Source organism: Vanessa atalanta, chromosome 22, assembly GCF_905147765.1.
Source record: "Vanessa atalanta chromosome 22, ilVanAtal1.2, whole genome shotgun sequence".
Classification (NCBI taxonomy): domain Eukaryota; kingdom Metazoa; phylum Arthropoda; class Insecta; order Lepidoptera; family Nymphalidae; genus Vanessa; species Vanessa atalanta.
The window spans coordinates 2,758,464-2,782,163 of record NC_061892.1 but is presented as its reverse complement, the minus strand read 5'-3'; the positions used below and the strand labels follow the sequence as shown (position 1 = coordinate 2,782,163).

The 23,700-nt window shown below is 32.2% G+C and overlaps 1 protein-coding gene across 1 annotated transcript in view; it reads right to left on the bottom strand.

The window, feature by feature from the left end:
- Positions 1 to 17,529, bottom strand: part of LOC125072783 (protein Wnt-4-like) — an 83,995-nt gene extending 66,466 nt beyond the window's left edge. The window contains exon 1 of the mRNA XM_047683475.1: positions 17,458 to 17,529. Coding sequence (XP_047539431.1) covers positions 17,458 to 17,525 — 68 coding nt within the window. The 5' untranslated portion in view covers positions 17,526 to 17,529. The remainder of the gene's footprint in view (positions 1 to 17,457) is intronic.
- Between the last annotated feature and the right edge of the window lie 6,171 nt (positions 17,530 to 23,700).

The following is a 23,700-nucleotide window of genomic DNA, read 5'->3' as shown; positions in this document are numbered from 1 at the left end:
TTGCCCCTAAAATGTTTATCGTTTTAATTGATGCCTTTTTTACTTGCTCACATATTTTACTGAATATGATTTTTTTTTTATATTTTAATACAATTTATAATAAAACAACAGCGTTTGTGTATCTGTTTTTAAGGCTTTGTATTTTTCTTTTAACAATATTATATACGTATAAAAGTATTTATTAGGAATGATACAGATTACTAATGTTACTGTTTTTATTTTCCGATTAGTAATTCAGCTATACTTGATATATGAAACTGAACATCATTCTTATTCTTTCTAATACAATTCGTACTAGAAGAAAAAAAAGGACGACGCAAATTGTTTATACTAAACAATATTCACTTTAAAATCTCTATAATTTAAATTCATAATGCACACATAACCTCACTCAGTTAAGTATGTAGTCGAAAACACAAACAATTTTAATCAACTGAAATACCTAGCCGAACGTTAAAACATTTCGAGACACATCTTAATAATCCGAAGGCCAAATACACACAGACATACTTGACAATTTTAACAACACTCTCCCTTTGGGGGTTAAAAATTTCAAATATGAAAGGGTCCGAATTGCAGATGTTTTTATTGACTTGGCGGTGGTCATTGTACTTAAGGCCCATAAGGCACTATAGACCTGTCGCCAAACTCTAAAGCCGGCAATACAGTACTATGACATACCATGATATAATTATAACACTCCATCGAACTTAAAACACAAAATTCATTTCCTTTAACATAGACACAATACTATTATATTCCAAACTATAAAAATTTCAGTCAATCGAGCGAGATACTTCTAGTTTTCTTCCCGCGTACCCCTTTCATGCGTCTGTGTAATTTCAAGTTCCTTTCATATTACGACAAATACAATACCGACACTCGACAAATATCATGACAATATTCATAAATAATATACCCATACCTTTATCAATCATCAGACTGTTGTTGAAAAGAGACCGACGCGAATGAACTTCAAGCAATAATATACGTTAATATTCTCTAGTGGAAGGCTAGCTTAATGTTTGAGCCGAATAAATACAATATTAGTTGTATCGAGTTTATATCAGTGTTGGTCCATTGCAAGTCAACCTCAAGAATCGTCGGTATGTAATGGTTCTAAATATCTTAGCCGGGCCTGCGTCGGCATTCCATTCCTTTTTACGTGTTGACGATGAAACAATGCTTAAATTTTCATTATGAAGCTCAATTAAAAATTCTATTCGTTCAGGAACCACCATCTCATACTAATTGATCGGCTAATAGGACTCCGTATGCGTTTCACTTACCTTAGTCGCATTTAAAGTTCGATTTTTAAATTCGTATAAAAAAAAATCCACATCGAAAATTGATTCAACGAAGGAAACATATTAGATACTAAATTTATTTAAGCTATTCGTCCTCCTCAGCTTTGCTCGGATTTTAAAGATTGCCCGTCAGGTTTTATCCATAAAAGAATAACCTGTGTCCTTCCTCGAAGTTAAAGTGTGCTTCATACCAAATTTAAAAGATCAATACAGTAGTACTCAGCAGTACCGGTTTGAAGTGTGAGTGAGCCAGTGTAACTACAGGAAAAAGGGACATAACATCTTAGTTCCCAAGATTGGTGGCGCATTGGCGATGTAACGAATGCTTAATATTTCTTACAGCGCCATTGTCTATGGGCGTTGGTGACCACTTATCATCAATTGGCCCATTTGCTCATACCTGTGCCATAAAAAAGGAAATTAACTTTATAAGTACGAACTCAACTTAGACCGGAAAGACTACACGCGAAGGAACAACAGCTTTACGTGAAAGCAACGTAACATGACAAAAAACTTTCAACTAAACCGACCCTCGATTTGAACTTACTACCCCATGATCTGTGGCGTTATACGCTTGCCACTGAATCAACGAGTCAGATCTTTCATGAAAAACTATAGAAAAGACAGGTGAAATATACATGTAAAGTGTATTCTCTTGTCGGAACGTACCCACAAACAAAATAACCGTCTGTAAGAACCCTGTTTTTGATGTTTTACTGCATTCATAATCAGCTAAAGGTGTGGACTGTATAATAGATTAATTCAGTGCATAATATTAATATCAAAAGTCAATTACCTAATTAATTAAATGTCAAATAAGATATTAATACAACTTAAATTAAACGGTCAAGTTGGCGATCTCTTAATAAGGGGATATCCATTTATTTTAACATCATTGACAAGGTGTCGGATAGAACGATGTCTATTATTTTATAGAAAATTGTAATAATTTTAGATTTAAAATTAGACACTATTTAGTTTTAGGGCGTGATGCAAGAATAATGGCTATCACCCCATCATCATATATTCTAGTGTTCCAGCTTAAAGGCCGTGTAAGCCAGTATAACTATAGGCAAAAGGAATATAACATCTTAGTTGTCAGGGTTGGTGACATATTGGTATTTTTTTTATGTCATATGTGGCAAACGAGCAAGAGGCTCACCTGATGGAAAGTGACTACCATCTCCCATGGATATCTGCAACACCGGAGGAGGAATAAAGGTGCGTTGCCGGGCTTTAAGAAAAGAGTGCGCTCTTTTCTTGAAGGTTGCCAAGTCGTATCGGTTCGGAAAAACCGCGGGCGAAAGCTGGTTCCACAGAGTGGTTGTGCGAGGCAGAAAATGTCTTAAAAATCGCGCGGTTGTGGATTTTCGGACTTCTAGGTAACGTAAGGAATATTTTATATTATTTACACCGGGTATGTCTATGGTCTACTTATCGCTAAGTGACATCACCAATTTGTACGTCCAAAAATAAGGGAGATTTTCCCTGTTTTGTTCGTGAAAGAAGTTTACCTCACTTAAACATTTTTTGAGCAGTTCCTTAACAATATAAACATACCTTCTTTAATAAGTCTTAATAAATATTAAAATAATAATAACATAACCATTTATTACTTATAATAAAAATTATAATATTATGATGTATTTAATACGTTTTACATAATATTATACTGAATAGGGCATATGTTTAAATTATATGCATTCAGTTAAGGTCTGAAACATTAATTACGCGTTTAATTCAAATGAACCGGAAATGTTATTAAACTTTTGTAAATTAAAAGGCATTGCGTCTTGTAAATTATAATTAGTGTTGTATCAATTAAATACATAAATAAACACGCGTCTGTCTATGCAAGACGCGCGTCGTTTTGTTTCTTCATTCGCTTTTAACGCATAAGGACATGATTTGAATTACAAAAGGCCGACGTTTATTAAAGAGCCACCTTGGAGCTAAAAATTCAGCGTTCATAAAGCTGCAAAAACATTTCTATTACGATCAAATGAGTCTTTGTGTTCACCGTCAATTTTTTTTCCTAAATTTCTGGTACTAACGATATTAATAACAAGTTTAACTGTTTAAATCTTAATTTAGTACATCGGGTTTCAGGGTTTAGTGATCGGCGTGTCCTGTGACATATTAGCACCAGATAGCACCAGAAAGATTCGATTCATTTCTGTACTTTGTGTGTCTTGACTCAAAATGAAAATATACTTTATTCAAGTAGGCTTTTACAAGGACTTTTGAATCGTCATTTAACAAACTATTTTAAGTGAAGCTACCACCGGTTCGGAATGTAGATTCTACCGAGAAGAACAGGCAAGAAACTCAGTAGTTACTCTTTTCAACATCTAAAAATACAGTCATGTTAGTTAAATATAATTATATTTTATTATTACAATTACTGACCAATTTTTTACTTACTTTTATATTCCATTTCCATTCCATGGTTTCCACTCTGCTATAATTGGAGTCCAATGTCCATAATTTCTAGCAAATATCGATGGACCATTATATGTCGTCAGGATATAAAAATTGTTAAAAAGCTGTATCAGTTCAAATCCAGACCAAGTTTAATAAAAAAAATGGTTTTTGGGTCAATAAAATGTCATTAACAGCCCGGAGTTCAGAAGATAGCAATGTCTCGATTTGAAATATAAAGAAATTGGTAAAATAATTGGTCCTTGGATGTATACATGCTCTATCGTATCGTTTCATTGATCGATTATGAAAGAGAACAGAAAATATACAAACTTATATATGTCCTGCAAGAGGCTAAGCTTCATTGAAAATTACTACCGTCGACATAATCAAGCCTCAAACGCTCAGCACAACTCATATATATGTTTAAAGGAATGTACAATTTGATGACACTAATAACACAATAATATACAATAACACTATCAAATAAGTTTCCACAGATAATAATTCCACAATTATTAAAATTTAACAAAGTTACAATATAGCACCACAAATTCTAAGAAGAGCGCGTGTGAACGATGTGTAATGCCGTTAACGATCATATTACCACAGATAAAATAATTGAATTCACACAATACAAGCTTTTGAACAATAATTTATTAAAAAAAAATAATAAATATTATCTCGACCTATCCCACACTCTTGCTGAATATTTTTTGTAACTAAGCTTAATACATCTATTCGGTTTTTTACTTTGACCTGTATTTGAACACTATTTACTTGTTTAGGCGTTATTACAATATTGTTAATAATAGTACAAATATACTTGAAAATAAATTGTTATTATAAATTTATATAAATAAAAACCCAAACGAATTGTTAACCCAGACGAATTTTTGAAGTCGGTTAAAAACACCGGCAGTTTTTTTATTGTCTGTTAATCACAAAAAAAAAACATTAGACATTTTATTTGTGTCAGAAATGTGACATTTTGTTACATAAAAACGTTGCACCAAGTATTGATTTAATTATTTTTTTGGTAATATGTCTGTTCTTTTTTTAAATTATATTTTTTTTTAGATTTGTTTTAATCGCATGTAACCAGTCCGTTCCTGCTCTAATACGCAGTTGCAACACCCCAGCTGTTCCAACTGAACATGCACATCACCCCGAGCTATGAAATATACGCCCAATAAATAAACACGAAAGGGGTGAAATTAAATATTCATATGGTTAGTGATGTACTTTTTATGTCGATAATAGTTAACAGATTAGTTTGACACATTGTTTCACCTATACAAATTTGATACCTTTAAACATTTTATTATAAGTATAAAATGTTTATCAGTAACTAATAATTCGGTTTAAATGATTAGATAGCCGAGATAGTTCTTCCTTGGGTTTCAGATTTGCTTCATACCAAAATTCACCAATTTTGGTTCAGTGATTTGGCCGTGAAAACATAACATACGAACAGTCAGACAGAAAGACAGACAGAACTAATTTAACTTTTAAAATATTAGTATAGATATAAAAATACTTACATAATTCAATAATTCAAAATCGGCTCTTAATTTTCGTCTTTGTAATAGCCGTGAAGCTACACATATGTTTCAAAAATATGACATGTTTCATTAAAAACGTTATTTGAAAAAAGAATACTTTAAAATTTATAAAAAACTAAAATTTCTACAAAATTTTAATCTATCGATTAATTAATCGATAGATTTAAAAATATTCATCACTAGAGCAGTCCAATATCGTAATAGACAGGGTAAAGAGTGAGGCGACTTGTATAACATCACCAAATTAGCCGAGCGTTGTGCACTAGCCCTTAGGCTGTTTGAGGGTTGCCACTCATGAAATTATAACTATTCTTTTACTTTTTATTCCTCATTTCAAAACGTTAAACAACCTCGATTGAGTACGAAAATAATATAAAATATTTTCTATCTATCATGTCGAGTACGTTTGATACATATACTAAATAATGTTTATTTTTAATTATGTAATAATGATTTATACTTTTTTTTTTTTCATAACATCTTATTTTTTGGTTAAACAGTGTTTAAATATCAATATTGATAAATGCCATCAAACTATCTCACTAATATTATAAATGTGAAAGTTCGGATGGTTGTTTCGTACTCAATCAAGACAGAACGGCAGAACGAATCTGAATAAAATTTCCATACATATACATTATAGTCTGGAAAGGGACATTGGTTACTTTTTATACCTAATACCTAAACTCCCATGACACCATATACATGTACGAAGCAGCGGGCGGAAATGAGTGCTTCATAATTTAAAATAAATATTCTGGTAGCAAATAAAATAGCAATATTTTGAATTTAGAACGTGACAACCCTTAAACGAGCACCGATATGTAAATGTTTAGTGACGCCTTTATAAATGATTTTATCCGGCGTGTTTTGTGTGAAATATTACTTTGGAAAATTGAATTGGTCGCAATCTGAACGAGATGATGAACACATGTGCTTTTAAACTCCCCAATGTAATATGGTTATTATTCGTATAATGAGGCAAGGGTTGTAGTACGTTAGTTATATTTAAAAATAGAACAATCTGGTGTCGTTTCCATTTAGTCAGGCTGTATACAATATATAGATGCTATTATAGCTTTTATTACATTGTATTTAAAATCATTATAGAATCTTGTTGATCAAAGTTTGCTCCAACGTTGGTTTATATTGTACCAACTTTGTTTTATAATTTTTCCAGTTACATTGGCTGATTTTTTTTTTAATGTTGACTAATTATAAACACACAAGTGTTAAATTTCGAACACCATTAAACTAAAACAAGAATCTGCTTGTTCGAATATTGTTATGGTTAAAGTTTAAGTGTTATATTTTGGCGTTTTACTTTTAAATCGATGAGTAATAAGTTATTTTTATAGGAAACTTTTTCTGTTGCTACACTAAACATTGAATATAAGTATTTGTGTTGAGATTCTGTCAGAGTAAGTAGATCTTAGTAAGTGTATCTTGTCTCAGCCTGTGGCAAATGTCGTGTGGCAAGCCAAGTGTCGAATAAGGACATTTTTAAACACGTAGTATCCACCTGTTGGCGATGAACAATAAAACGAATTTATCAGCCATAGCGTTCCCAAGGCATCGGGCGTTAGGCCAATTTCCAAGCAACGTGCACCAACATCAAATAGAGGCAAGTACATAATCATGACGGTAAAGATGACTAACTAGAATTAAAATATGTTTTTTTATTTGCAATATCCTATAGGTTACCAATTAAATTTAGTTTTGATTTATCTTTAAGAACCGAGATGGCAGTGATCAAACCCAGTACTTAATTTTCATTATCCTAGTTATTGTTAATAATTCATCTCATGCGGTGAAGAAAAACTTCTTAAGGTAACTTGCATTTGTCTAATATCAATAAAATTTTGCTACATGTAGGTACATCCACCAATCCACCTAACAGTAGTATGGTATCTACGAATACTCGTAGTAATAAATTGAACGTCGAGAATGTTTTTTTTTTTACCTTTGTCCAGCTGTTGGACTATTACATCTTAATACTTCAGAACACTCAGAACACTTAATCTTCAAAGTTAGTAATTTCGGTCCACATCTGTTCACTATTACGGTGTAATGCCTGTAAAATATCAAAGCTACTAAGAATTATAGAACCGTGGAATCTGAAATGTATAGTAATAATCATGACTCAATTTGCTATAGCAAACATAATTATATCTGTATATATATGTATGTAAGAATTGAGCATAATACATTTTAACCTACCATATGTCAGTAGTTTGACATGTATGTAATGCCTAGTGGTCCAGCGTACAGGACGTATGGATTTTGACAAGAAATAATGCAAGTTTAAACCCAGACAAAATTTAAGATAAATACATTTATAACACTTAAGTGTACATAAACACATTTACATTGCTGCTTATCTATTCCAAATTTAAAATAAGCTTAGGCGTTGACTTATCTAAAACTTAGAGCGTATACCATTATTACAAGCGTGTTTAATATCTATAGAAAGATTCACACAGGTCGAACTCAATTTTTAAATAATAATACAACAATAAAAAGACAAATAAACGAAAACAATGCATTTTTCATTGCACATGATCGTTAACGCCTACTGAACCGCCTCTTCGTACCAAAATACAATTTTAATGAACCGGTTTCGATAGCTTTTGCGAATAATTAATAAGACAATTTTATGATCGCTTATTATTGGACTTACTTAAGGGACCTTTTTCTTACGCTGTACTCAGCCATACTTAAGAACTTAACCGATCGCACCGTTGTCATGTAGACGTATTTCGAGATTGCTTTTATTTTTAATGTGTATATATGCTAATCATACAATTAACCTTAATCAACGACGTGTCCTATGCAACTAATATTATTAGGTCCATAACACTATGGTATAAATAAATTTAACGAGTTATGAATCGTTAAAAAACAAATGAATTAAAGTGTTCGATATTTAAATTGCTTAATACAAGAACTTATCTCGTTATAAAGTACTGAGATGTGTATCGTTCAAGAATAATAAACAGAAATATATGCAAGTCTGTCTGTAGATATGCCCCTGCTGGGCTGAGGAGAGGCCGTTTGAGGAGTGAGTTACGAGATGCTCCAATTCTAATTGGTAGATATAAAACGTTCACGCACGATATTTCAAGCATGACACTTTTTTTTTTATAAATAAATATTGGACAACATCACATACATTACTCTGGTCCCAATGTAAGTAGCTAATCAAGTGCATTAGAAAAAGTGTTATAGAAAATCAGAAGCAACGGCGGTACCACATACACCCAGACCCAAGACAACATAGAAAACTAATAACTTTTTCTACATCGACTCGGCCGAATCGAACCTGGGACCTCGGAGTGACATACCAATAAAAACCGGTGTACACAACCGGTGTCGTCAAAACCTCCGTCAAACACTAATATTACAAATACAAATTAAGCACTTATAAATTCTTGGTGCTCTTGGATTTGAACCCAAGATCTTGAAATGGTGATGTTCCAACCACAGAGCCACCTCGGCTAACTGAACTCAACATGGATATTACAAAACTATATTATGACATAAGAATACAAAAGTTGACGTTGACACCGATTCAGATTTCTATGCAAAACAATCAATTTTGCTTATCCATCTATTTACTTATAATTGTTTAGTCTTCATTCCGTCTTAATAAGTCAGATAATCTCAGTGATTTCATTATTTACACAAGCGCTAAGCTAGATCCCAGTTTGTTAGCATTCATTCATGTATCGTGTGTTGAACGCATGTCTCTGTTAATGTAGCATACTTTATAACCACTCTGTAATTCATCTATCAACACAGAACATGAAACAATAGAGGTGGCATGTTATTTTTTTTTAATAACCCTATTTTTATATACTTCGTTTTGTTATATATTATATGAAAAAATATCATGTTGGCCTTGTGTTGTTTAGTTCCTTGATTATACGATTACAGATCTCGGGATCATATCGGGTCGAGGCATTAAAAAGTTGTTGAGTTTTTCTGTTGATGAATTCTCAATAGAAGCCCGCAGTCTAGCAATTGTCGGTGTTTACAATTCCACTCGGTAAGCAAGTAAAACTATATCCGATCGGATTCGCCGTCTTCATTGAGTTGGTTTGGTTTAAAAATAGTAAAGTAATAGTTAACGATCATCTTTACTTAATGGTAGGATTTTATGTAAGACCGTCTGGTGCTGACGACGGTGACCACTTACCACCTAGTGGCAGAAATACTCGTCCACCTACAAATTTTATAAAAAAAATGACGTCATAATTTTAAGTGATATAAAGAAAAGTTCGAAATTTAAAAATATTTAATGCCAACTCTATATGCACGTAACTCTTTAATTTTGCTTGTAACTCCAAGTTTGATAAACGAATACAAAGTCCATAGACATAGTTTATAGCCGTGCCATGTTAATGGATTAAGACATTGACACCAATGTGATCTTAGTATTAATCCTGATGTAAAGGAAATTCTGATATAGCATTTTTTTTCTTAATTTTCCTCGTTTTATCTGGAATCCGAGGTCGGATATATAAAAACTTCTTGGTGTTTTCTATCAAATAATTCTCTATACTGTCTTTGGTTACCGTCAACAGATTTTGAGGTAAGTAAGATATGTTAGCACACACACTAGTGTATTATAACACACGTTCGAAACTTTTACTATGTTGGATTGAAATCACAAAATAAAGTACTAATTTTCAAGGTCAAATCTTAGTGCGACGTCTATCTTTGTCCCGGGTCTGAAAAACGATTCTAAAGCAAAATGTTACACGGCTTGTGTTAAGTTTGATTAACTAATTAGTCTTTGGTTGATTAGTCTCAGTAGATCTCATTTATATTCCTCGTTATATATTATTAATACAAGAACAAATTCGTCCCATGTGTCGCATTAAATATACAATATACCACAATTAACTTTTAAATGTCACAACTAGTCTAAATAAAGTAAAATTAAAATATATAAAAAAAATATATCAATGATACGCACAAAATTTCAATTTGGTAACTTTACCAAGTAATAGCTATTATGTTTATTATATTTATATATTTGAATAAAAAAAAATTCACTTCATGAAAAAGCTATAATTATGTCAACCTCGCGATTTTCGCTGTTATTCAATTTATATTTATAAAATTTGTTTTTAGTTCATTAAAGTATTATTTTTAACTATATTTCCTAAATACCTACATTAAATTTTAAAGGGCACAAAATTTTTATTCCTTTTTAATTTACTACAAACTTTTTACTGATAGCCTACTTACTGACACATACCTACACGCAATGTTGTATATTTATTTAATCGCTACACACTAATCTTAAGTTAGGCCTTCGTTTAACTTTATACTGACTTTTTTTATTTATTTCACAGGACGCCTGATGGATTTAAAACATTCAAATTCATCGTTATTGAAATAGTCGAAGAAAACGAATTAATAATGTCACATACGCTGACGACCGACTCTGGCACCGCGCGCGCTCCGTGTTCAAATCAAACAGCGCGCGCTTCCCCGATTTCCTGTTACATATTTCCGTCCCTTTTCAATAATCTCTCATCAATTGCAAAGAAACGAGACAAAATATATTAGACATCAATAAATAAAAACAAAGAATGTTTTCAATAACATAAATCTATTATTATTATTATTATATAAACAGTAGCATACTCGCTACAAGGAATGAGGGAGCGAGAAGGAGAATATGATGCCTTTTGACGTCATTGCATACATAGTAGCTCTTACTGGAAGTAATAACAAATGTATGTAATAAATCGTATATATATACAGCCAATAGCTTCTTTTGTTAATTTAATAGAAAATATTAATTCATAGCCTACTCACTCACACATACGCGTATCGCTTTCATATTAAAAAGAAAACAAATAACCATCGGTATACATAGCAAATATATCATTCAGTCACAGCTGACGTTTCGCGCAACCCGACCATACTAATTAGACCATATTTTAAGCGACCAACAACATAATTTCAAATAATTAAGAAACAACAACTCGGAGAATAGCGGAGAGAGATCAAAGGCGCACGCGCCTGTGACGCAGATTATTTGACACTTCATTTATTAAACACTATTTCGTATCTGTGACGTAGTTTATCTTTTTTAATTGTAGTCAGCAACTGGTAAATGCTCCATCTTATAGTAAGTGGTCACGATTACCGTTAGACATTGGCACTGAAAGAAATATTAACCGACACGTACATCGCCAATGCACCACCAACCTTGGTAAAGTCACAGTCACACTGGCTTACTTTTCAAACCGGAATAATACGAAGTATTGCTCTGTGGCGGTAGAATATTTCATGAATGGAGTATTCATCCAGACGCTAAATATCTAAAACATGAATGACCGTTTTCGATTTTCGAAAAACGTTGCCATAAATATATTAACAGAGGAGGAATATTTGTATATTTACGTAGCGAAAACTATAAAACATTCTAAACAAAAATTTAACTGCAATTTAAATAAAACGTGTAATTTCAACTCAACATGGTCTTGTTTACAAAATGGGTAACAAAAGCCGTTGGGAGTTATTTTGTGCTCGCGCTGGGGTATAAATAATTTTAGTGCGCGGAAATCGCTTACATCAAAGGTTGGTTGACAAACACGAAGTATGTTGGTCGTTAGATGCCGAACTAATTTGCTATTATGACTTTTTACGTTTAACGCTTATGCTACAACTGTACTGTACGGCCCAGTGGTTAACCCGTTAATCTTAAGAGAATATTGCGGATTCAATCCCAAATGATCAGTGATTTTTCATGTTTTTATAATTCATCTGGTGTTGAAGGTGAAGGCAAAATAACTATATTAATATTATAGAATAACTCTGTCCGTCTGTTGCCCTTTCACTGTCAAACTACTGAAGCGAATTTGATGAAGTTTGAAATGAAGCAAGTTTGAACTCTAAGGGAAGCTTGACTCTATGTTTTATGCCTGATGACCAGCCCCTAAAATACCAGCGACACCGCGGGAAACCAATTATAAATAAATAACATTCACCATTCCGCATTAAGCCAATGTAGTGTAATAGGCACCGATCATTCTCAAAAAGAAAAAAATGTCGCTTAGCATTTTACTTTGTTACTTTTCATATAGTAGAAGAGCCGAGATGGCCCAGTGGTAAGAATGCGTGCATTTTAACCGATGATTTGGGTTCAAACATAGGCAAGTGCCACCGAATTTTCATGTGCGTAATTTGTGTTTATAATTCATCGTGCTCGGCGGTGAAGGAAAACTGAAATCGTGAAGAAACCTGCTTGTGTCTAATTTCAATGAAATTCTACCACATGCATATCCGTCAAAACGCAATAGAGCAATGTGCCGGAATCTTCTTTTCGAAGGGTGAGAAAGCCTTAACCCACCGGTGGGACATTACCAGTCTCTTATATATACTTTACTATATATACTATATGTAATATAATATACGACTAGTATAATCTGTAGTCCATACTAAAACATATAAGCAATTTGGTGGAACTCTCTTGCGTTTTTTTTTTTTTATAAGTGGACTCTGTACCCCTTGATCTTCAACCAAAGTATGCTTCGTTTTGAGAAGCAAAATTTTTTTAATGGCATTTGTTGGCGGTTGTATGGGCCACCTGATGGTTAGTGGTCAGCACCGCCCATAGACAAAGGCGCTGTAAGAAATATTAACCATTCCTTACATCAGCTATGCACCACCAACCTTGGGAACTAAGATGTTATGTCCCTTGTGCCTGTGATTACACTGGCTCACTTACCCTTCTAACCGGAACACAACAATACAGTGTACTGTTATTTGACGGTTGTAAATCTGATGAGTGGGTGGCACCTACCCAGACGGGCTTGCACAAAGCCCTACCACCAAGTAAATAATACTATACTAATACGATAAATACGAAAGTAACTCTGTCTGTTACCTCTTCGCTCTTAAACCGCTGAAAGAGAATGTTCAAATTCTAGTGTAGGACATAGGCTTTTTTTAGGTTACCTTCCGAGGAGATAATATGGGGCGCGATTTGTCTGATATAGGAAAAAATTTTAAAAATTTCGCGCTTTTTTAGCTAGTAATTATATAAGAGCCGAGATGGCCCAGTGGCTAGAACGCGTGCATCTTAACCGATGATTTCGGGTTCAAACCCAGGCAGGCACCACTGAAATTTCATGTGCTTAATTTGTGTTTATAATTCATCTCGTGCTCGGCGGTGAAGGAAAACATCGTGAGGAAACCTGCATGTGTCTAATTTCAACGAAATTCTGCCACATGTGTATTCCGTCAACCCGCATTGGAGCAGCGTGGTGGAATATGCTCCAAACCTTCTCCTCAAAGGGAGAGGAGGCCTTTATCCCAGCAGTGGGACATTTACGGGCTGCTAATGCTAAAAAAAAATGCTAAAATTATATAAAACACTAAGTGTGGGTACTCTAATTTTAATATAATTGGTATTATGTTAAAATTTATAAAGAATAATGAGTTAAGAATTAAAAGAATGTTGATCAATATAGTAACTAGGTTCCGTACAAACAAATCCATACCATTTATAATATTAGTATAACTTCACTTTTTATGTTTATTTACTAAAAATCCATATACTGATTTTATCTCAAAGATTTAATACTATTAAAAAAACGGCCAATTCCGATTAGGACTCGCGCACGAAGGGTTCCGTACCATTATCTATAACAACAGCAAAAAAAATTGTAAGACAGTCTCATTTAAATATTTATTTTATTCTATTTTTAGTTATAGCGGCAACAGAAATACATCATCTGTAAAAAATTCAAGTGTCTAACAATCACGGTTCATGAGATACAGATATTTCTGATGATAGACGGACGGACAGCGGAGTCATAGTAATAGGGTCCCGTTTTACCCTTTGAGTACGGAACCCTAAAAATTTCCGACGTTAAAACAATTTGACGAATATGACGTAAACGATTCATAGAATTCTGATAATATTATTGCAAAGAACATTCGAGCGTTACACATAAAACACGTTCAAAACATAAACAATTACAAATATAAACCAATACTATTCAAACAATTTGACAAGAATTTCTTCAATTATTTGGAATGAATAAATTCATAGAACATACTTTAATAATATCGACAATATATTTACTAAAACTAAATTCAAGAACAAAACTGTACAACTGTTTTAGCCACCGCGGTTCGATGTGGTTTTGGATCTATACATAATATGGCAGTATTTTTAATAAAAAGCATTTATTTATTGCTAGATGTTGCCCGCTGCTTTGTTTGCCTTTGGTTGTAGGTGCTAGGTATGAAAAAGTAGCCTATGACCTTTTTAAGAGTTCAAGCTTACTTTATACCAAATTAGGCAACAAAAAAGGCAACAGACAGACAGAGTTACTTTCGCATTTATAATATTAGTATAGATCACACAAAAATAATCAGTAGCGCTCACAAGGATTTGAATCCATTTCCCAGCCATGAATTCTTCCACAGAGCCATCACGGCTACAGTTACTAGGGTAACATACTCCTTTTTTTTTCTTGGCGTTTATTCACGAGAAATAATGTTTAGGTTAAATACTAAATAAAATATGTATTATTTATTCATTTCTAGAATATTGTATTAACAATAAAACTCTTTTAACGAACCTCCTTTAAAACCTTTAAGATATTTATTTTTAAACTATTTGAATTTCGAATGTTTAAAATTAAAAGTATATTTCAACTACGTGTGCGGCGTGTACGAGACGTGACCATTTCTATAAGTTGAAAGTTAACTTTGGTGTTTGGACAAGATTTGTTTAAAACAATGCACACGCCTTAAGTAAACTTAGACAGTCATGACATCCCTTTGAACCCGCTTCAAGTATGTAGCTGGTTGCTAAGTCTGAACGACGAAGAATGACGTTAATAAGTTATTATTAAGTTTATATTATTAGAAATAGACTTTTGTGTTATAGGATAAATGCTTCTATTGATATGATCCTGGTTTGAAAATTTAGATTCGGGTATTGGTGCTTACTTCACGACGCTACTCTTTTGCAAGCTTGTGGATTCATGCACAGCGGAGCTCAAGATGATAACGCAAATTAACCAAATAAAAACACAGAGATGCCGGGCACAAACGGTTAAGAATCATGTGTGATAAACCACTAATCTATCTCGGTTACTAAATGATAATTAAACTAAGTCATTCAATTCAAAGGTACTGAAACAGACTACTTTTATATGGTATATCTTGATTTTTATTTTGGTCGTGTTTTGTTAAAGCTCAGCAAACTAACACAATCATCAGTTAAATAACAATAGTTAATTGCTGTGATTCAATTTGAAGGGTGAGTCAGCCAGTGTAATTACAAGCCCGAAGAATATACTATTCAATCCAATAAGCGGTTTTATTACAGAATAAGTAGAAGCTTTTAGGTACTTCTTAACGTAGCTTCGCAATAAAGTACGGAGTACATGGACGAAGATCCCGTGCGTTTAGAAGTATTCTTTTTTATTATCTGTGATAGAGTTTTTACAAGTGAAAAAAAATTGTCTTTTTAAAATAACCTATTGAATTCTATGTATGAAACCATATGCTTGATTAAACTATAAGATAATAATAAAATAATATTCAAGCACCTTTTGCTCAAAGGTAAACGTGTCTACCGATGAGAAAGTCACAGGTTCGATCCCTTATCCCTTGAGCTATTATCGTCTACCACTATATATATTATAGTGGTAGACTATCAAATCAGCCATCCGATGGTAACTAGTGTGTGGTCACAACTAGGTGTATACATTGGCGTTGTAAGAAATATAAGCCATTCCTTACATCGCCAATGCACCTCCAATGTTGGGAATGAACCCGTGCGTGTATAGATACACACTCACACATTCTTAAAACCGAAACACTACAGTACAAAGTATTGTTGTTTAGCGGTAGAATATATGTGGGTGTTACTACACACTTGCACATATACCTACCATTAAATTACCATGTATATCATTAGTGTTTCCCCAAAACCTGGCTTTAAGAGTACGCTCTCGTCAGGTTTAGTTTAAGTAGATATACGTGTGGCAAAATTTATCCGACACATGCATTTCCTTGCGATGTTCCACACAGCCGAGTTCACACAAATTAAGTAAAATTATTCAGTGCTTTCACAAGGTATGTTTTGACGAATTATTTAATACCAAGAGGTATTAAATACCAAGAGGTCCAAGAGGACGTGACCTATAAAAGATTTTATAGGATTTAATAATTCGACTGAATCACTATTTAAAAAATAATGAAACAATATTTGATAATGATTGGTGTTGCTCTATTCATATTTTATTAATCTAATAATTTTAATAATAAATACTGACTTTCTTTTTTTTATATACACACACTATGATTATATTCGTGTGCAGCCTACACATACACAAACACGAATGTTTGTAACAATATTTGTGTTATTACGTCTGACGTTCATTTGTTTTATTTTTTTAAATGTAGAGTCGTTTTTATCATTTAATACACGATTTCTGTACTTATAGAGAAGAAATTATCAATATAATTTTGATATATAAATATCAAAAAGGTGCAATATTTTATTAGAATAATTCAGTGTTAAGGGATTACGCACAGAACATGCATTTATACGACATATGTACATGTTCGTATAACCGTATGACTTATACAATTGTCACGGGCAGGCATCGAAGATGAATCTAACGCAATAATCTAATGCAGTTATTTTTACCACTGTGCCAGTTTGTCGATTTTTTTTTTAATTTATAAAGATATTTCAAAATAGTATTATATGTAGTTGCAAGTGTAATAAATCCTGTTTGGTTCACAAACCACATGTCAAACACTAGCACTAGCGAAATGTAAACATTATTATTTACATCGGAAACACTATTTTTAGATAACCCAAAAAGTTGCCAGCTATTTTCGTCTTGAAATCACTTGTAGTTTTACTTCAACGTTCAAGAAGCTTCATTGACTTTCCTATTCGTGGACTTTGAACGATACTTGCATGCATTCTTTATTCAACAAAAAAATATTTTTAGTATTATAAAGTTTTTTTTTTTTTAAATGAATTAGCAAATATAGAGACTAAGAAAAAACATAGAAAGTTCAATAATATATTGCTACTAATATTTTTTAAATATATATTTTTTTAATAGATGAAATTAAATACATCTTAAGATTTATTTACTTACCACCAGTTGCCCAGAACGGTCTCTATCAGAAGGTGTAGAGAAAACAAAACTTTCCAAAAAAGCTTCATTGTGCTCAAAATGTACAACGAAAACACAAAAATATATCCTCTCTAAAGATTTTAATAACTTAACACTTCACAACACCGCAAAATTTAAAAAACAACCAAAATATTATTGACATTTCGTAAATAACTAAAACATAAACACAGAACTGAACAGCAACATAATGCGATAGCACGATATATATATATTTTCAAACAAATAAAAATAAGTAAAAACTTTTTAAAACAAACTTTTTCAAAAGTTCCTATTGACAGAAAATAGTTACGAAGAATACAAAAGTGTATTAAATTAGCGGAATTTGTATACAATGAAAGCGTTCTTTTATGAAATTCGAAAAGATTAATAGTTGTGGCTCACGACGCGCCTGCGATCCGCGCGGTTGGAAATACAAAACCAGACTGGCTTGCTTTTAAGTCGTTTGTAAGTATTCCATAGGATTCGCTGTAAGGGGAAGGGTCGCTTTGGAGGGCGTGTAAATGCAATACTGCACTAGTTCATCCTTCAAAACCCTTACCAAGAATAAGCATCAGCTAGCCTACTCAACTTGGACGCATTAAAATTCGATTTTTGAATCATAAAAAATCTGTAAAACCAACGTAATTTAAATATATGTACCACAGATAATCAATTGTGAGCTTACGGTTTAAAAAGAGGTTATATGCAAAAATATTACATTCAAACTGACCGCTTGATCGAAATAAGATTAAGGGTGAGCGGTTGTCGAGTTCGCATAATTTTATTTATTACGGAAATCAGTAAAATCCGATACTTAAGTGGTCAAGTGATCTCATAAATAATAATTTAATCTCCGTAAACATACATTTATACAGACGTCCAGTGTTGGCGCATAGATCTTATTAACAATGCAATAGAGGCTAAAATTAAATGAAAGTAACGTACTTTATTTTGCCCGTGGTACTTATTGTGGAGGTAACTGCAGATTTGCATTAACTTTAAGATAAGACTATGACATATTTACACGTTTAACCAGATCTATACTCACAACATTTTGACATTACTCTTTTTCAATAAAAGCCGATACAATATTAAAGAAAAAAAAGAATTAAGAAAAAAGATAAAAAAAAAACAAAACAATATCGAAATAATGTTTGAAATTACTTTATATGTGATAATGTTTTCTTCTTAAGAACATGTAGCATAAAAAGAATAGTGTTATTAATTAGGATAAGTTACTTTAAAATATATTTCTTCTAAGTGTAAACAATATAAATTTATTTACGATTATATATGTATATTTAGGTATAGCCAAAATGATTTTTTATATACATTACAATCATAGGAATTTAAGTATATAATAAATACGAACACTAAGTAATATTCAATATATCTAATATACTTTATTGAGGTAGACTCTTACGAGCTGTGTTGAATCGTTTTACAAGATTGAATACAATTTAAAGTTATCACCAGTTTGAAATCATCGAGAGCGACAAGAAACTCAGTTGTATTCTAACAGACATACATACGTACGTAGATAATTATTCTATATATATAAATAATTAAATATAATAAAATTATTATTTATCTTAGAGAAATCAAAGAATGCTACTCTATGGTTTTTTATAATCTGTATAATCCATTATCAAGTAATACATCTATCTTATTAATCAAAATAAATATATAACATTTGAGTTAAATCTAATAATATAATAAAATGTAAAATTTATAATTTATTTTAGCAAGTAAAAACCAAATGAACCATCCGATGAAGTGATCTTCCATAGATTCTGTCACGGTAAGCAGCTACTTACGTTGTAAGGTCATATAAAAAAGCCCCTTTAAAAAATCGAATCCAATTGAGCTTTAAGTTTATGTAAGGAGTAAGAGCAATAGATCAAAGAGTCAGAATCGAACCTGCGACTTTCTACATCACCGGACTCGTAAACTACAAGTCGCTATAGGAACAAAAATGTTATCATACCTTGTACCTGTTATCACGCTAACTTATACTCTGAGCTAAAAACAATTTAAAATTGTAAGTAAGAATATTAGTCCATACTATAAAACAATCCTTCGTAAAATTATATTTATGTGCCAACTTTCATGATCAATACAATCCGTCAACCAACGTCCTTTATATATATACCTCCAACCAAGTATAAATTTAAGCAATCCAATAGTATTTCTATAATGAATAAAGACAGGGAACGTCGCAAAGAGATGCAATTTTTACACATCACGCTTTAATTTCATTACAAACGAACGCAACGAATTTTTAAAATATACTATCCTGTACCCTCAAAATTATAAAACACGACACACAATAACATACCATATGTCACTAAAATAAGGACTAAATTAGCAGAATTAATAAACTTATCGGCTGTATGGTCAGCGAAATAAGTTTACATGTAAAAATTTATAGAAAATTGATCCTAATCGATGAGGTAATAAGGGCTAAACTTTTAAACGGCTTTCACAGGCGAGGGTAAAAACATAGGCAACAATAGGGCTTACCTGGCATTCTGTCGTGTTTACGATCGCAGTAAAACTGTAATTGCAACAGATCAAACGGACCGACCGATTATTAAGGTGGTTATGCACTGAGAGATATCGTTATCGGGTTTGTATTTAATTTAAATAAAATTTTACGACCAGTCTGCTCAATAAATGTCTGTTGGGATTGCTAGCTCTGAAAGCTTTCTTGGTCTAGTGGATTGCTTATGTGGGTACAGATAATGGGCCAATGTTGGCGCAAACACATTTGTATCATAATATCCTGCGCAGTTGGTAACACTCCGTTTCAAATAGCCGCCGATCGTCGTCATCACACTAACATGTCGGTAGCTACATTACTATTTTATATTTTTTAATTATTATAAATATTTATTTATTATTATTAAATTAATGCTAATCAAAATAAGGAATACGAAATCAAAAAATCCAAATCAAAATACGTTTACTTTATTCAAGTAGGCTTTTACAAGCATTTTTGAATCGTCATTTAACAAACTATTTTAAATAAAGCTACCACCAGTCCGGAATGTAAATTCGACCGAGAAGAACCGGCAAGAAACTCAGTAGTCACTCTTTTTCAACATCGAAAAATACAGTCATGTTAGTTAAATACAATTATATATGTATGTTATGTCTCCTGTCTAGAAGTCAACAAGCATTAACTCCACGCTTTTTTATCATCTATATAATCTTGTATCGAATAATATGCTTTCTTTACCAATGTATTTCTTACAAATGATTTGAATTTGTTAAAAGGGCAAAGTTAAAAATGTCTACATAATTTGATATAATCGTATCTCCATAGAAATCGAAGATTCATACATGTTTTTAATCTAAATCAATAATACCAAATAAATACAAAAAAAAAAAAAACAAATCAACTTAAATATTGCTGTAGTAAGTTTCTCAAATTCATCCATTACCCGAGTTGAGCCAAGATGACCAATTAATTATCACACGTGAGTCTCAAGCGAAGTTGGAATCCAGGCAAGCACAACTATTAAGTTTTTACATGCTTACATTGTACTCATAATTTATCTCTCCATCGGTGGTGAGGGAAATCATCGTTGGGAAACCTTTATTACGTCATTTTTTTATGTAATAGGTAGGACGGGCAAATATACCTTATGGTTAGTAGTCCACGCCCCATAGACATTGGCTCTATCAGAAATATTAACCATTCCTTACATCGCCAATGCGCCACCAACCTTGGGAATTAAGATCTTATGTCCCTTGTCCATGAGTTACAGCGGCTCACTCAAACTTCAAACCGGAACACAATAATGCGAAATATTGTTTTTTGGCGTGTAGGTAAACATTACATGTGGAGAAATAATCTCTAAATCTTCTTTTCAAAATTAACTTTACGATTACATAACTCATTTTTTAAATTTTATGTTAATTATAACCCTTTTGAAAAGCACTTTTATAAGCAAATTTCCAAACAAACTCCTAAAAAAGTACTCTATTAAATCTACTGATAGTTTACATTTTTTTTTTAATTGGAATCTTTTCAAAAGCTTATCCATAATATGTTTACTATCTTAAGCGACGTTATATTTTTAATACGAAAAATTAATATTTAAATCTACCGTTTCGTTAAATGTATATAAAATAAAAATATATATTTACCAAAATTATTACAAAGCCAGGTATGCACACAGCCTTATCTCTTAACTGTACTAGCCTAATGCACTTTTTGCACATCTCTCGAAATCATCAAACTAATATGAACTTTTATTCTTAAAGCTAAGGTTGGTTTTAGATTGATAAAATTATTTATAACAATCAAATTCTGAGCTAACACTTTTTATTTCACAGTGATTTCATTTAATCCATCAAAAGTATAATATTATGATTTAAGATGTTATTATACTTAACATCAACCTAACTCAGTTTTTAGTAATAGATTCTTTAAAATAGATTACGATTTTGATTTTATTAGATAACACTTATAACTCGGTAGTAGTAACTTTAAGACCTAAACTTCAAATGTACAAGGTCATAAAAAACTTATTTTTAGTAGAGATTTAATTCTCAATTACTAAAAAAATTACTCGCATTACGTAGCAACGTATCGTATTAAAGAAAATTATAAAAATATTATTTAAAATGTACAATGAAAAAGACATGTCATATATAACTTGATTATCCATTAGAGCAGGACAGCATACTTTTTTTGTTAAAGTATAACAAGGATGCAAGATATAAAATTATGTGACGTTTGTCAAAACTCTTTTTCTAAGATTGCTAGATAATAAATGGATAACTCACTTCGTATCGGTCTTGACGTTACAAAACCGCCCTAAGGGTGATACGCTAATTTGACACGTGTATCCTTCAAATGGTATAATTATTACAAGCAATGTCGCATATCACTCAACATTTCATGAGTTTAGAGATCATTCTTACAGAATAACTCTAGTGTGTGCTTTCAATATAGCGGCTTTAGCCAAACACTTCAAATGCTTTTCCAACTGAGTTTTAAGTTGTAAAGCACTTTACGCTATAATTACACGGTAATTGGTGCTTCGCTAGAATAATGAAGAAAACGGTATTAATATTTCTCGGTGAAATAGCCAGCGATCGAGTTGTATGAGTACGACTCCATCTAGGCTCGCCGCTCTTGTCATAACGCCCGTACTTATCAATATCTAGACACGCGGTAGCGTGTCAGCCAAGTTCTAGTAACAGAACTGGCGAGCAGCACCGTGTGTAATATTACACGTGTGTAATATATACACGTGTGTAATATTACACGAACCATTTGGAGCCACTTTTGACCTCCTCATATCTCAAAAACTATTTGACATAAATGTATCAAATTTGGCTAATATATTGAGACTCGCGAGATACATATGTGCTCCAAATTTCATAAACGCATCTTAAACGGTTATTTAGATATTAACCTCTAAAAATCGTCATTTTTATCACTGACTGACCTATAGATCAAAACTATAACCTACTTCCAGGTGACCTAGAAAGTTCAAATTTGGAATGCAGGTAGATAATAAGGCGAATATAAAGGAAAAAATCAGCCAAGACAGACCTTAGGCAACAATATATTATCCCAAGATATAAGAAGAAATGATATTTTATGTAGTTATAAGTAAATTTCAGAAAGGACTATTTAATTTGGCACCCATTTAGATCTCACTTCCTTTGTCGTTAAAGACAACGACCAAGGTATATATCATAATATTTGACTTGGCTCTCATTTTTACATTTACGTTTTTGATGGGATTTATTTCTACGCGTTAGGTGATGTGTACAAACGTATAAGAAGAAGAAGCTATTGGCATAACAGTATGTACCAATTGAAGAATAAGTAAAGTTAAACAAACCTTAGATTTACACACACACGCACACACACACGCACGCGTTCCTACTTTTAACTAATTTCATTAGTACTTTTGTAATTCTTAGCTTGTTTCATCGTATTACTTTGAATTAAAATATGAGTGTGTTAAGGAATAGCGACTTCTTCTTGCAAGGGAGCTCATGGCACTCAAAAGAAGAAGTCAACCTTTGTGATGTTATTGTACTGTGTTGGTTATTGTTGAAATAAACATTTATTATTATTATTATTATTTACATAGTCTAAACGATTTTCTAATAGTAAACTATGCACTACAAACAGTTCTTGATGAATATATATTTATTTATAAATACAAAACTATTCCATTTTACTTCTTCTAACCA